Genomic DNA, 17,143 nt, shown 5'->3' on the forward strand with positions numbered 1-17,143 from the left:
CCTACCCCTTACCCCGCCCCTAAACCTAACCATCACGTGGGTTTAGACAAATCGTACGAATTAGTACGAGTGAGGTCGTACGAATTAGTACGAATTAGCCACTTTTTAATCATGCGTCGAATTCGTACGAATTGGTCGTGAGATAGTGTTGGTAGGGCTGGGCACCCCTCCACCGGCTATAGGCTACATAGCATGCGAGCAAAGCGGAGCGGCATGACAATTAAATATAAGTAAAAAAAAAAACATAAAATAAACATAGGCTACGTTTCACATTTATGTTTAATAATATTATGTTACTTATTTTTATTATTTCATCTATGTTGAGTAGGCTAAATGAAAAGGGAACCGCATGAGATGAGGAAGATAGGATCAACTCATCCCGCCTCTCCACACACACACACACACCCCCCTCCCCTCTGCTACCTGATCCCTCCAGGGAAACTAATTGAACAACGTCACTCAGTCAAGTTGTGATCATCATACTTTCACAACATTGCTTAGTCACTTCAATCTAATGACACATCATATGTAAAATTGCCTTTAGACACTTGAACTTAGTTGCTTCATCAACAATTCAATGACACGTTTGCTCATCACGCCAACGCAAGATTAGCAACACATGAAATGTTCTACACTACCCACCACCATAAGTATGATATTAGTAGTATTGCGAAGGTTTTGAGTAATTGTTATAGCAGCATACAGCGCATCTTGTTTAAATTCCGATCGGCTTGAACATAAACCCACTAGGCATACTAAAATATAATCAAGCACTTCAAGAAATATATTTACTTTGACCCGTGATAGGCGATGCTAAACAGCTAACATTCCAATGTCGACCGGCAGCATTAGCAAGTTGTCAGACTGATAAAAAGCTATTTATGCAACACGTAACGCGACTCACGCCATATAAGAGTATAAATAAATGTTTAACATTACCTGCTCAACAAAAAGTCAGCAGTGTCAGCATCGGTATTCAGTCCCAGATCTCACTGAAGCTTTCTCCATCGGTCAATGGTGGACCCTATTTATTCTCCTCAAATTTCGGCATTCTTCACATTTTCTTGTAGGGGCAAGCAGGGGACGCTTGCTGTTGTCTTTTTGTTTTTTTTCCATTGCTGATATGCTACTATATGCGTCCGCAAAGCTTTCATTGGTCAACTTTTATGCGGCTGTACAGCCAATAGAGTGAATGGATTTTTTTCGTTCTTTTTTCTATTAATATTGTTAGGATTGGACTATATAACCATAACCAGCATCTAAACGAGGATATTAATAATGAACAATCTTTGAAATCGTATACCCTAGCTTTAACTTGTTAGCAATAGCTTTGACATTCTACAGCATATGATTATCAGTATTTTTCTTATAATCCAAAATATTAAATAAACATTGTTCTGATCAAAACCCTTTCAAATGAGTTAATTTAGAAACACAGACATCAATAATCAGCCTGTGAATCTCAACAATGGTGACAATAATAATCCATGTTGCAGTGGCTGTTGCCAATCACAACTCATTAATGGCTCCCATAATGCCTTGCGAATTAATTATGATTAAGTTATAATCTGAATAGAATTGAATATAATCTGAATTTACTTTCCCTAATTGAATATTCTGCTTGTCACCATTGTTGAGGTGCATTGACTGAATATTGATGTCTGATGTCTTTTCCTTTTAAACAACTTTTAAGAAATCCTTTATATTATATCCAAAATTCTGGATATTTATGCAGTATTTATATGCAGATATTATATACTGTAACCACAGGGTTTCCGCGGGGTCTTAAAAAGTCTGAAATTCTGAACTTTAAATTTAAGGCCTTAAAAAGTCTTAAAAACGGCTAGATTTTTATCTGAGGTCTTAAATTTGATTTAGTCAGGTCTTAAAAAGATTTTACCCTTGTTCATTTGACAAAACTCTGGCCACAGAAAGTTATTACAAAGTAGCAAAAAAGTATTGAGTCGTAGCCTACAAAGCGGAGCTCTAGTGCAGGGGTTCAAACCGGTTCAAACACGCAGCTCCCCTGCTAGCATTAGCTCGTGGTTTGATACGAGGTAGCTTGCCAAGAGGCCGTTCATACACCAGGTTTGCGTGCTCAAGTTCATTCAAATATAGGCGCGTCGCATCCACAACGAGATTGAAAAAATCTCACCATTTCAGATTCAGAATGCCGCAAACGAACCGAAGAACCAACCAATCAGCCTCTTCCGTAATAACATTGAAAGCTCAGTCAACATGAAGGATCGCGGTGTACCCAAACACTACCGGTGTTTTTCTCTTCTCCGTGAATAAATCTTGTTGCAGACCTAACGTTACAGCAAGCGTTTCTCGGTGGCGGAAATCCTTTGGCTACTAAAACGGCTTTGTCGTTATGGAGAGCGCAGTGCATGGTTGCATAGCACCGACAGACGCAACAGGAAAATCGGCCCGAATTTTACCATTAATAATAAAAGATAAGGGGATAAGGGGATGTGAATGTCAGTAATTTATAATTTTTTGACTCAATCTTTTTATAAAAAATTATTTAAAGGCTGAAATATGTGAGGTTTATCTGTTTATAAAACTATTTTTGTGAAGACTATTTTAACTAGACTTAACCTGTTGCAAGACACTCCTTTAAAATCTGGCCATCATTTTTAATGGTATTTTAATGTTTATGTAAACAAAAAGTGCATATTCATGCTAATTTTATTTGCTGGGTTTAGACATACATTTGGCAAATTGATTTCATAGTAATCATGAAATGAAATATTCATGCCATTTCATCTTTGGGTATGATCAACTAAAATCAACTATAATTGTGTTTTACAGTATAAAATGCAAAGTACAAATTTCACCTACACACACATATTATATAAAATCATATTTTTTTCAGAATACTTTCTTATTTAAATTTTTGGTAATGCGTTGTGTAGGTCTTAAATTTCAATGTTTATGGTCTTAAAATGTCTTAATCATAACCAACACCATTACATCACTTTTTGTTTTTATTGATTATCACTCAGATACAACAGCCAAACAAAATCCAAAGTTAATTATATAAGGGTCAAGAGCCCAACTAAAGCAAACAATGATTGCCATAATGGTGGCTTAACAATTTTAGATTTTCTCTTTTAGGCGTCTTCAATAACACTGCTCATACCACAGGGAAAGACACTGGACCTCTGTTATGGCTCAATAAAAGATGCTTATAAATCGATGACACTGCCCCATTGGGCTCTGCAGACCATAATTGTATACAACTCCTTCCCACTTATCGAACTGTCCTGAGAAGGGAAAAAGTGCAAACCAAGACAGTATAAGAATGGACTGAGGAATCAGTAATGTGCCTCCGGGAGTGTTACGATTGTACAGACTGGGATATTTTTAAAGACTCTTGCAAGAACTTGGATGAAATGACTGATGCTGTTTGTTCATATGTGGCCTTTTGTAGAGATATGATTACACCCTGCAAACAAGTAAAGATATACCCTAATAATAAACCATGGGTGAATAGGTCTATGAAAGATAGTATACAGAAAAAAAAGACATGCTCATAAGCAGGGAACTGCCTTTGATCTACATGTAGCCACTAAAGAGCTTAAAAGCGAGATATATAAAGCAAAACAGAGATATAAGTCTAAACTTGAAAAAAGAATGGCTGAAAATAACATTGGCTCTGCCTGGTCCTGTATGAAAACGATAGCAGGTACCCAGAAGCACAGTAATAGTAGCCATGTCTTTCCAGAAGGTTTTGGATCTGATGCGGAGCTTGCCAATGCTTTTAATTCTTTTTACACACGTTTTGAAGTCTGATTTTAGTCAAGAGGTCCTATGACTTCAACATAAATTCAAAGATAATCAACATTTCAACATCACATATAAAGATGTTGAAAATGTCTTTAGAAGGACAAAGATTAATAAAAGTCATGGACCTGATAACATTTGTGGGCACGTGATAAAAACATGTATAAGAGAGCCACATACTCCAATTTATTTTTTTATAAATCCCTGCAGACGCAACATGTACCAAAATTTGGAAGGATGCGGTAGTGGTCCCAGTTCCAAAATGCAGCAGTTCTAAAACTTTAAAAGATTTTAGACCTGTAGCTCTCACCTCAATTTTAATGAAGAATTTTGAATAAGATAACATATTTTAAGGATAACTGAACATGCATTGGATCCCATGCAATTTGCCTACAGGCCACGCAGGGGTGTAGAAGATGCCACTCACTCTGCTTCATTTGCTCCTCAAACATCTTGAAGGAGGTGGGTCCCATGCACAAATTGATTTTTCATCTGCTTTTAACACAATTCAACCATATATTGTAGCCAACCATCTTATTGAGCAATTTGATTTTGGTCCTAGTCTTGTTGGTTGGATTTTGGATTTTTTAACAATCAGGACACAGAGAGTAAAGGTGAATGGAGTTCTGCCTGGTCAGCTTTGCTCTTCCACAGGTTTACCACAGGGGTGTGTACTTTCACCCCTTTTGTTCATTTTATATACAAACACGTGTCAGAGTAAATATGTAAATAGAACCATAATCAAATATGCGGACGACTTCGTCAAAGTAAGCCTGCTTCATAAAAATGATAGAGGTCATGGTCCAATAATTGAAGACTTTGTCCAACGGTGTGAGGAGTCGCACCTTCAACTGAATATATCCAAAACAAAGCATATGTGTATCCATTTTGGAAAAACTCAAGGATATGAAGCTACAACTGTAAATGGTCAGTTAGTGCAGTCCTGTCCTGCAGTTAGTGCAGTCACGAACACTGTTCATACAGTTCAGCTCACTTTGCACGTCGTTCGTGGTTCGACTTATCGAGACTGTTTTCGAAAGATGGCTCCTGTCTGTATACACGAAGTGAACTGTCTTTATAAAGTATCTTCTTATTAAACGGTCTGTACACTTACAAAGTTCTCAATGCTTCGTTTTGCATGTAGGGACCCTCATTATGTTACTGTGTTAGTGTGGGGCTATTTTGAGCCTTGTTAGTGGTATTAACGATTTCTTTTTACTTATTATTTGCCCCCATATACTAGTGTACATAAACTCTTTACATTTGATTATCATAAAAACAAATTTTAGTGAATGGTCGACTAGGTACCAATGTTTTATTAGACCAAAGGTTCATTTTGCGCCAGAGTTCTCCATTAAGTAGACTATTTCAAATGGATCATATACCCTACACACAATTTCTGTATTTTACAGTCGTGTACTTATTTTAAAGCTTTCATCCAAACTCTCAATAGCATCCTGTTTTGTGTATTTTCTCCATTCTTTTGGGATCTTTCCACTTCCCTCAAATGTTTTATTGTGGTGATTTTCTATGTCTTTCTGGAATCGGCACACAAACCACTTCCAGTAAGGCAGCTGAGAGAGGTCAGGGGTGATTCTCCAGTCTGCATAGATTCCTCCTGCTTTTTTGTATTTTTTAAGAGAAACCCACTCATTTGATACATTAAATCTGTTTTTACTTGCCACTAAAGTTGTGCAAAGATCAGCACTGAGATGTACATTTCTATAATGGCAGCCTTTGAGACCTGTCACTCTGTGCAAAGGAACGCTGTGATCTCCATCATGGTTTGGTACGGTGTTGGTGCAGACGGCTCCACAGAACGGACACTGAGCCCAACAGCACTGACACAAGTGATCAATCAAAATCTCTTCTGGTCTGAACTCACAGTCCAGATTTTTGTCAAGTGTATCTGTGTTCAACTCTTTGTTGATATCAGATATTGTGACAGTAAGTTCTTTCTTTATCAAATCTTCTAGGAGTTTCACATCAACATCATAATGTTTCACTCCACTGAGGTCTTTTACAGAGAAGATCAGCACACCTGAGAGCCACTGTGTGAAACTCTTCAACCACAAACCAACATCTCCTTTATTCTCTTCAACATGTTTAGTAGATTCATGTGCAGCTTTCATGATCTTCTGCTGCAGGAGTTCAACGTTCTTCTCCATCTTGGGTAAAACACTGACACTGAACTTATCAGTGATGTACTGACTGACTTCATCTCTGATGAAACTCTTGTAGTGATCTCTGGGAGTTTTAATGTAGTTCATGTATTTGTCAAAATCCTCCTCTTCTGCCAGTGTCTTCAGGATGTGTTTCTCCAGATTTGATCTGTTTCCATTCAGTGATGAACAGTTTGATCTCATTTCATCAGCCAGATATCTGGCAGTCTTCTTGTAGACACTCTGCTCAATGGGCTCTTTCAGTTTCTGACAGATGATCTGACCAAAAATGGCCACTGATGATGCTTCATGACAATATTTCTGGAAAATATTATAGTTCCCTTTTCTCTTCTTCTCAAGATATATTACAGGATCATTTGCTTCCTTGAACAGTTTGTGTTGGTCAGTGATCATCGTGTTTGCTCTCTTACAGATGGAAAGAACCAAATCCATGAAGAATTCATTTTTGAACACATACAGACCTGGTCCGTCCTGATGTTCAGTTACTCTTCTCTTGATATAATCTATGAGTTCTTGAATGCAGCTCTTGTTGTAGCCCATCTTTGAAATGTTATATGGCTGAATAATTTTTTCTGTTTGCTGATCAACATCTGTGACAAATGTTTTCACTTGGGTGTCATACTCTTTAGGTAGAGCAAAACCAAACATATCTTTTGCTACTCTGTGGAAAGTTTCTTTAAATCCACTGGTTTTCTTTAACTGTAGATAGTCTGCATAACTGGATACAGAGAAGATATCCCTGCACTCACTGCTCTCATTCCAGAGGTCTACAGAAACACTTTTATTGGTGTCTCTGAGGATCTCTCTCACATCTCTCATTATATCAATGTCTTTGATTGGAGGAGTGTCTGAGTTGATCTTCTTAATACTCTGTTTCCAAAACAAATCAAACTCTTTCTTCAGTGTTTCTTTATCATTTGCTTTATGTTTCAGTTTTAAGGCAAGTTCTATGCTCTTTTCATAGAGAGTGTTTTCTTGGTGTGTCCTCTGAGCATCAATCTTTTTCTTCAGGTCTCGCTGCTGAAGAACCTCATTTAATTTCCTCTTTGTTTCTCTCACAATGTTTTCCTCAAGCTCCTTGATTTTGATTTCAAATGATGTTTTCCACTGAATCAGTATATCTTTATCTCTGTCTTTCTCAAAGAATTCGGACATTGATTTTTCCACATCTTCACTTGCCGTCTTCAGTTGTCTTTGAAGACCAGTTTCCTCAACCTTATGAATTGCTTCATTTTCTATTTGGTTGTGTAGTTTGTTCTCAGTTTCCTTCATGGCTCTGCGAAGACTCCAGGTCCACTTGCTGTATTCGGTCTCCAGTTTCTTGTAGGCTGAAATCTCCAGAGAATTTCTGAAGCTGAAGACAAATTGTTCATCCAGTAAAGCCTCCCAGAGATCTTTAATATGAGTTTTTAGATTTGTCAGAATCATTCCATTTGATTTTGCAGTATTTGAAAGAATATATTCTTTTAGCTCTTGAATATTCTCGCAGTAGTTTGGGTTTGGTGGTGCCATCGGTGGGCTTCCTTCCCAGAGCTGAGCAAAATACTTCACATCATTCTGAATATCAAATCTAATGACATCACTGAAACATTCTACATCACAGACTTCCTCTTTAGCAGCGAGTTTTGTCATCTCATCCAGTGTCTTCTGAAGTCGTCTCCTTCCCTCTATGTTTTTCTCTCCAGCTGTGACGTCTGATACGTTCTGATGCACAAACACACAGCTGGGATTCAGTCTGACCTTCTTCATCCTCAGGAAGGCCTGAACAACAATCTGAAGAATGTCCTGCATCTCAACTGGGTTTTCTCCAAAGATGTTAATCAAGGTAAGATTTCCAAGACCAACAACAAATGTGGCCAGTTCATTGTCATGATGTCTTGTTGAACTTCCAGTCAGTTCTAGAGCACGAAGACCCTCAGTATCAACTACCAGAATATAGTCAAAGTTCATCTGTGTTTTCATCTCGTCTGAGAGTTTGATCAGCTGCATGAAAGCTCCTCTGGTGCACCTGCCAGCACTGACGGCAAACTGGAGTCCAAACATGGCGTTCAGCATGGTGGATTTCCCAGAGCTCTGAAGCCCTAAAACTGACAGCACAAAGACTCTTTGGTCTCCCAGTTTCTGGATGATTTCATCTATAACAGCAGAGATCCAGACCAGAGGAACATGAGCAGCATCTCCATCCATCAGCTCCAGTGGAAATCCAGAGATCATCATCTGTGCTGCGAGACTCGGGAGAGAAGAGAAGTGAATCTTCAGATCTTTCTTGTTCTTCTTCACAGATGAACATGATTCATAGATCTGACCGATCTCCCTCATGATGTGCTCCAAACCAAAGGCTGCAGCTTGAAGATCCTCAGATATTCTCTCAAGTTCTGCTTGTTCAGCTTTCAGTTTTTCAGGTTTAGCATGATCCTCTTTCAGTTTTACAACTGATGACCACTTTTCATCATACTTCTGATGTAGATCAGATAGGTCAGCTGATGTATAATCATCCAGGAGGATTCCCAGCCATTTAAGGAAAAACAAATTATTTGCAGCATTAGAGTTATTTTTAATAAAGAACTTAATGAACTCACTGATATCAGATTCATGTTGCCGTTCACGGATTTTCTTTAAATCCATTTGTTTTATACTGTTGTCCATTTCTGTCTTTTCTCCTTGAGGTCGATGTAGTTCTTTGTTCTTCTGACTCCACTGATGCCACAGTTTCCCCTGATGAGGCAGAAATGAGTCTTTGATTTCTGTCAGATTTTTCTTCTCCAGTAAACTCATCATCTGCTGTGCTGCTTCTCTTCCTCTCCTGCAGTCTTCTTCCTCATCTACTCTGATGTCTGAGTGTTTGGACACATCTTCAAGTCTGAAAGTTGAAGATGATTCTGAGAGACAATCATTTATAGTTCTTCTGAGTTCTTCAGAAACATCTGACTGATTTCTGTCCTTCAGACCAATTTTGAATTTCCCTTTCTTCGTCTCAGTCACAGCAGATTCATCCTCAGTAAAAAGACAAATGAGTGGTTTTTTGTCCTTGTACAGGTTTTGGATCTTTGCTGCATGTTTGGCAGTCCTTTGAAGTCGTGGTAGAAGAACAACATTGACTGAGGCCATTTTAGTGAGGATCTGCAGCTGTTTCTCATGATCTCCTGCATCACCGTGTAGATTACAGAACGCAACACAGTCCGTGAATTTATCTGTTTTTTTCCCAGAGGAGCAGAACCAGGCGATCTCCACCACTCCATCCATCAGGACTCTGGTTTTGCTGCTGCCTGGACAGTTCCTGTGGAAGAACGTGTTGTGTTTCTCATTGATCAGACTGTTCATCAGCTGAGACTTGGATGAAGACACAGAGCCAAACCTGAAGAAAGACACCATTTGAGATTTTGCCTTGTAGATCGGCTGGGTTTGACTGATGATTTCATTGTTGGTGTTCTTCATCTTCCAGCTCTTGTTGATTTGTCTGAATGTCCAGAGAGGAAACTTAATCTGTTGTGTGTCTGGATCAGGAACAAGCAGAGGGAGAGCGTACTGACACTGGGAAAGTTTAGTGACCATCAACTGCTTCAGGAGACCATCAGCACAATGAAACACGGCCATCTGAACATCCATCGGGTGGATTCGCTCAGACTGAGTACTTTGTTCATTAGACAAATCCATGTCATCAAAAATATCACCGTCATCCTCAGATGAGTCATTGCCTCTTTGTTGTGTGCGATCCTGTTCATTGTTCTCTTTAACATTAATGCATCTTGCTCTGTAGTCCATCATCAGTAGTTTTTGTAGGAAAGTCTGAATCAGTCCCTCTTCAGCACAAGACTCTTGGGACTGTAACGAATGTTCAGTTATCTGAAGAACATCTGCAGCACTCAGATTATTGTCATGGTTTTCTTCAAGATGAAGTCTGTCAAAGATATGCTGTACTTGTTTCCGTACCATTCCTTCTGTTCCAAGCTCAGCTTTTTTTGCCTGTAAAATAAAGAAAAGTTTTGTGATGACAATGGCTATTCACATTTTTTTAATTGACAATATACTAAAATGTATGGCTTTCAAATCCCTCCTGTATACGGTCTATATGGATACAGTATGTGGATAGTTAACTGTAGTGACAGGCAGTGGTGGAGGAAGTACTGAATCTCAGTACTTAAGTAAAAGTACAAATACCCAGATAAATATTTACTTTAGTAAAAGTAGAAGTAACAAAATGACAACCATACTTAAGTAAAAAGTACTTTATTTTAAATTTACTTTAAGTATTAAAAGTAAAAGTACTTGCATAACAATTTATTATCTTAATGTCTATTTTCTAATGATTAATAAAACATTTAATTCTAACTCATTCAACCTAATAGCCTACTCCTATAGGCTAATGATGTTCAATAATGATGGAAAAAAATGTCACCATTTCTGAAACAAGCTTGCAATTAGGCAATATCATGCTTATCCTTACTATATGTTAATAACTATGTTTGGCAGTAAACGCGATTCATTTATGGTGTAATTCTGAACCTCTTGGCTTGCCATAATCCTAACCAAACCAAACATATATTACACACGGTGTGTTTCCTATGCACGTAAAAACAAATTTTCGCGTATGAGTTGCATGATAAACACACTGCGTGTGAGACGCATTTAGTGTGACCGGGTTGATATACTGTATCTATGGCAACCAAACGTCACTGGTGAGACAAACGTGCAACGAACGGACGGTCAGATTACGTTTTGGCAGGGGAAAAACTGATCAGAAAATGTAACGAAAATGTAACAGAAGTTGTAGAAATGTAGTGGAGTAGAAAGTATAATAATTGCTGCAAAATGTAACGAAGTAAAAGTAAAAAGTAGGCACTATTTATTGTACTTAAGTAAAGTAAAGATACGTGAAAAATTTACTTAAGTAAAGTAACAAAGTATTTGTATTTCGTTACATTCCACCACTGGTGACAGGTAACAACAAAATAAATAATACATTTAAATACTATAATATGTTGTACACCCCTCAATGAAGCATAACCCTTGGCCCACCCACCATTAAGAGTAGTGAGGGGGGAAGAGATGCCAGGCAGATTTCTGTCACTATTTAACAGTTTAAGCTCATAAACTCACAAACTCTTTCCAGTCTGTTTTCATATAATCAAAGCCCATTGTTTTTACAATCAGATTTGAAAAAAAAACTCTATTGTATCATGCTGGCTTACACAGACATCAAGAATCAGCATATGGATTATACATATGGATCAGCTAATGGATGCATTGCAGTATGAATCATTTTTAATGGTCACCATTGTTGAGGTTCATATGCTAATTCTTGATATCTGTGGCAGTTTTAAATGAATAACATTTTCTGTAAAATCCTTCATACTATCTGATAGTCATAACATTGCTAGTTCTTATGATGTAGAATCTTAGTTTTAAATACAACTGATCATATTTGCCCTTTTTATCAGAGACTAGACTCTGAATAAGATCAGTGAATCAAGTGATTAAGTGATTATTTTCATAATTAAACCTTGACCATCATCACCCAAACAAACTTTTCCTTGGTATTTTGAGCCATATCAAATGTTTCATAAACATTCAATTACAGCAGCCTAAAGAAAAACTTGAACATCAAGGGTCAAGAGCCCAACTAAAGCAAATACTGATCTCCCTCATGGTGACCTTAAACCTTGTATTTCTTGTGTTTCTCTTTCCTTCATTGATTCTGCTTGTTAACAGCAGGTGTTCATCACTAATGACCAATCATCATTTAATTGATGATTAATTAACTTAACTATACAAATATTATTTGATTATCATTCTGGGATATAAAAATGTTCTATAACTCAAGTTATATTTCAGTAATTTAAGCCCCATTCAAGTTTTGGTATTATTTAAAGTGCATTGAACTCAATTTAATTGAGTAAATAGTAGGGCTGTCAGTTAAACACGTTATTAACGGCATTAACGCAAACCCATTTTAACGGCGTCAATTTTTTATTGCGCGATTAATGGTCTTTTTGGCCTAGCAAACTTTGCAGTTTGATTTCACATGCTTTTGCAACAGGACGCAGCATGCCCGTGCTGCGCTATGAAACCCATTCATTTCAATGGCTTTCGCCACGCGAGGACGTTTTGTTACTTCATCGACCAAATCGCAAGCGGCTCTAGCTAGACCGGAAACAAAACAACAGTTACGCCGCACACACTCATTTGGGCCTGCGAGCCGGCCAAATTGGTTAACGTTACGTTTTGAGTGGATGACGAGCACGAGACACCGAAATGGATGCCAATAAGATTCTGAATGGAAAGTTTACTTTTAAAAAGTTGCCAAATGGTTCCATTGACAAGACCAAGAGATCTGTGTGTTTTGTCGTCGTAAACTGAGCTATCGTCATCGCAGCACGTCCAGTCTGAAATATGATGATGCTTGATGATGGCCAAGCACACACACACACACACGCACAACTGATGCGAATTCTCCGCCCCCTCGTCAATATCAGGACTTCGTCAGTATTTCTTTCAACCTTTTATTGATGGACAGTGTTACATTGTGAGAGATTATTTGCTCCAAGTGAGAATTTTAGTGTGAATTTGAACACAGTATATGCCAATGTTTTATTTAATAATAATAAAAAAAACATTTGCACAAAGCAAGCCGATCCACTTTTCCATGTTAAGAGCATTAAAATTAGAAGAAAAAAAAAACAATGGGACAAAAAGAAATCAAGAGACATTTAGAATAGATAAAAATGTGAAATTACCTAAGGTAATTTTACTATTTACTCAACACTTACCACACGATTTTCTCTACTCTCTGTTGTGGCTGTGTTGTCCATGTTCTCTTCATTCATTGTAGCTTGATCTTGTGAGAATTATCACCTGGATTGAAACCAAATGTAATTTACATTTACATATAGTGTTACTGTATATGCATCAGGGAGTTGTATATATACTGTATATGTGTGTGTGTAAGTATATGTGTACTCTGAAGCTGATAATGACGAAACAATGCTGAATCTCTTTTGGTCATTAACTGTATTCCAGTTTTAATGGCAAAACAAGCACAAACTACATGTAATTAGTACAGAAAGATGAATGATTACACAATGTGAAGCTGCTATAGCAGGCAGTGCATTCTGTTGCTCGTTCTTTTTCCATCATTACAAGATTATCACTTATGAAAAGAATATATATTTCCATAATTCTTTACCAATATATTAAATTGCTTAAAGTATTGAAAAATATACAGAATAATATATTGCTTTGATATATTACAAAATATTAAGTAATAAATAAGAATTTGCCGCTTTTCATATTTTGAAAAAATTTATACAACAATTACTGTGTTGTGTAAGCTACATTTACAATGTATTTACCCTCACTCAATTCAAAACTAACAGTTAGTTTGCAATAGTGTACATGAACTGAATCTAATAGACATCACTGTATCAGAAATTACACATTTACTGCCTCTAAAATAAAGCAACATGCAGCATAACATCAATGTTTCTCTGCTAATCCTCTTCTGAAGCACAGGCTCTACTCTTAAGCACGATGATATGGTTATGATAATGATTTTTTTTTTCTCAGTTTTTAACAGAACAGTCTGATTAATGCAAGAGGCTTTTCAAAATGTACAATTTCCAAACATCGAATAGAGCAACTTACTATTCCAGATCCTCACCTGTCTCCACTGAATGGACTATCATTGTTGATTCCATCCCGGTTTTCCAAGAACACCTGAAAAATCGGACTACTTAATAAAAAAACGTCCTGGGAAATTAAAAAAAAGGATTCCTATTAAGTAGTCAAATCCAGCCTATGCATACGCAGAACTTCTTGAAGTTTCTTAAAAAACGTATGCAATAGAAAGTAAAAGTAAATCTCTTTGAGTATTAATTATTTTGATATAAAACCCCTTTCCTTGAATATGTGAACTCACAATATGCAGATGCAAGTGAACCAAACATGGGACCTTCAGGATTAAATAGACCAGATATGATCTTTTTCCAATAGCCTAAACCACATGACATTTGGGAAACTATCATGATTCAGTGGATGGTTTGGATCCAAAAGATAAGATAATATATACTTTATTGCACCTGGAGGGAGTTGATGTTTTGCAGTCCTAAAACATAAAATCACATGGACTTAAAAGGAAAACGCCATTTTTTTTAAATAGGGGTTATTCACCGTCTCCCCTACACTGTAAAAAAAATCCTAATTTTACAGAAAATAACTATGATTTTTTTTTACTATCATTTTCTTAAATTTTAAATTGTAGTCAAAACACTGTAAAATGACCCACAATATCTGTAAAATAAAAAGGCAGCTGTTATTTTAAGTATTCTGACATTAATGACAAATTCCAGTAATTCACATTTTTTTATACAGAAAATTGATTGCATTTTTCAGACAGAAAATTACAAATATAATCTGTGATTAAACAGTAACAAAATAGTTAAATGATAAAATGGTTAAATGATCGGGCCAAAAAACTGTAACATTAAAGTAAAAAATCCTAAATTAAATAAACCAAAAACACCGTTATTTTACAGGTATTCCCTGCATTATTATTATCAAATACCGTCATTGTAAAACAAATCTTAATAATGAGTTCAAATGACTACAGCTACAGCTGCCAAACAAAAACCATAAAATTAAAGTAAAATATGCTAATTTAAATAAAGTGTAAAAAACTTGATAGAAACTTGACAAAAAATTGATGTCACCATGATTGAGATCAGTGTTTGGTTGGGCTCTTGACCCTTGAGTTTTTAACAGTAGTTTATCTCTGGTTGCTTTAACTGTGTTTTGACACACATTTATTAAGGTAAAAAATGCAAGAGAACATATCAGATGATCATGGCTCATTTATTGGTGATGTTATAGTCATCATGTGGTGAACCGTTTCTCTGATATAACAGTCTGAATATATTAGCTAAGATTACATTATATATAAATGGATTATTGTTTTATATAAAGTCTATGATAAACAGAGGTGAGACCAAGTCATTGTTTTACAAGTCACAATTAAGTCTTGAGTCTTTGCATTCAAGTCCCAAGTAAAGTCCCGAGTCAAGACAGAAAAGTTGCAAGTCCTCGAGTTTAAGCTTCAAGTCTTAAAAAAGTCATTAGTGCTTTTTGCACAAATTACTGTTTTAGTGTTAATTACTATAGTAAATGAAATGTATACTAATTTATATCAGGAAGGCTTTTAAAATAATATATAATATAATAATTAGGGGTGTAACGGTACACAAAAATCACGGTTCGGTACGTACCTCGGTTTTAAAGTCACGGTTCGGTACGTTTTCGATACAGCAAAAAGAAAGAAATGCCAGAGAAATTTCCTATTTGTTTAAAGAAAAAATATTTTTAAGTAAGTGTGAGTTTTCCTAGATCTTGAAACTTTCAGGTTTATAAATGGGTCATCTTTGAAGGATGAACAAATAATGTTTTGGTCATCACATTAAAAATAACATTTAAATATACAGTATATTTATTTATATAATATTTGAATTTTGAAGTGCTGGAAAAAGATGTGTGAAGTACTTGAAAGCATTTCACCATTCCAGCCAAACTGGTTCCAGTTAGTGTTACTATATTAAATCCATGGTGAATGTCGCTGGTCTGTGGACGTAAAGTACTAGTTCATTCACGGCACAATGTTTGTCCTGGTTTCCATGACAGCGCTGTTTGATCTAATAGAGATCTACGGTTAATAACGGAGAAATGTGAATGCATCTCACTAGATCTCGCAGCGATGTTATTACCTCAGTGGCGAATTCAAATGTTTTCTTTACCGGATCTCTTAGCGCGGTGTGGTAACAGTGTTGCTTGATCGAGATCGGCTCGCGCTGCACAGATGTTGCTGGTCCGAACTCCGAACTGATAAACGATCCGTGAAGCACATAACGAGTAGCGCAGTTTCGTTCTGCTTTCATTACGCTTGCCATTTGATGTTGCGCAACGTTGTGTTGGCCGCGTCAGCACGAATTTTGCCGGCAGGAAAAATGGTCCAAGCAATCGTTCGGTTTGTATGCGTACCGAACCGGAAGCCTCGAACCGAAACGGTTCAATACGAACACATGTACCGTTACACCCCTAATAATAATATATAATATTATCATATTTATTTAAACTTAGTGGATGTTGTCTGATTGGTTGAATGTGAAGAGTGGCAATGCAGATTTAAAAATAAAAAAATAAAATTACTGTTCATTAGGAAAATTAATTGTGATTTGCTACACATTAAGTTTAAAAGAGTCCCTGGTTAAATTATTTTGTTAATGCGACAGTAATTGTACTAGAACATTCCTATTTCCATGGCGACATATAAAGCGTCATGTGACACTTTTTGGGGCTACGTGCCTTTCATTTAGAAAATGTAACGTAAATCCGTCCATTTCTCCCGAAAGACATGAAACTGAGTGGCTGGCGAACAGGGAGAAGACTTTAACTATAGGCTAAAATGGATAAAATAGGATATTTTACTTTATTTTTATGATTTTTGTTTGGCAGCCGTAGCTGACAGTCATTGATCGTTTTTTATGATTGAATTTTTTTACAGTGTGCCCTGTGATTCTGCAGCTTGAGATCCAGCAACGTTTCAGCAATCATTTTTCAAAAAAACATATACAGCTTGATTGACATTAACAATCAGCATATGAATCTCAACAATGTTCAAAATCAAAAAAAAAAAAAAAAAAAACGTCATGCCGCCAATGCGTAGCATAGTAAAAATTCCCATGCACTGTGGCATGAATAGATTATGCAGCTGAATTGTTCTATAATTTTCTGTAAGTCTTACTATTTGGTTAGATTTTGTTGTTACTGTGTTGTTGTTGTGACTTTAGCAGCTCTGATGTTCAGAGTTAATAGAGTACAGATAATCAAAATCTGATTATCTAAATATTTTGTTGATTATCACCATTGTTGAGGTTTGGATGATGAGTTTAAAGGTGCTGTATGCGATGTTTAGCGACCTCTAGCGGTGATGTTTCAGAATGCAACAAGAGCGCTCGTGCTCGTGCTCAATCTCAAGAGCGAGCAATCATTCACTACCAGCCACACGGAGACTTTCAACACAAAGCGAAATTATCACACATGCTGGAAACTAATGTAAGCTCCCACTGCAGGTACAATAATAGCCTACTTTTATCAGCTTGACGTTGAAGTAATGCTCTGTGCTCGTA

The 17,143-nt window shown here is 36.7% G+C and overlaps 1 protein-coding gene across 1 annotated transcript; it reads right to left on the bottom strand.

The window, feature by feature from the left end:
• Window positions 1-2,908: 2,908 nt before the first annotated feature.
• On the bottom strand, window positions 2,909-13,922 carry LOC120475407 (interferon-induced very large GTPase 1). The gene is made up of 3 exons (XM_089129309.1): window positions 13,630-13,922; window positions 12,740-12,824; window positions 2,909-9,935 (listed from the first exon to the last, which is right to left on the bottom strand). The coding sequence occupies exons 2-3, from the start codon at window positions 12,794-12,796 to the stop codon at window positions 5,196-5,198; spliced, it is 4,797 nt and encodes a 1,598-aa protein (XP_088985435.1). The 5' UTR covers window positions 12,797-12,824; window positions 13,630-13,922; the 3' UTR covers window positions 2,909-5,195.
• Window positions 13,923-17,143: the final 3,221 nt, after the last annotated feature.

The sequence above is a fragment of the Pimephales promelas genome, chromosome 3 (genome assembly GCF_988280905.1).
Source record: "Pimephales promelas chromosome 3, fPimPro1.hap1.1, whole genome shotgun sequence".
Classification (NCBI taxonomy): Eukaryota; Metazoa; Chordata; class Actinopteri; order Cypriniformes; family Leuciscidae; genus Pimephales; species Pimephales promelas.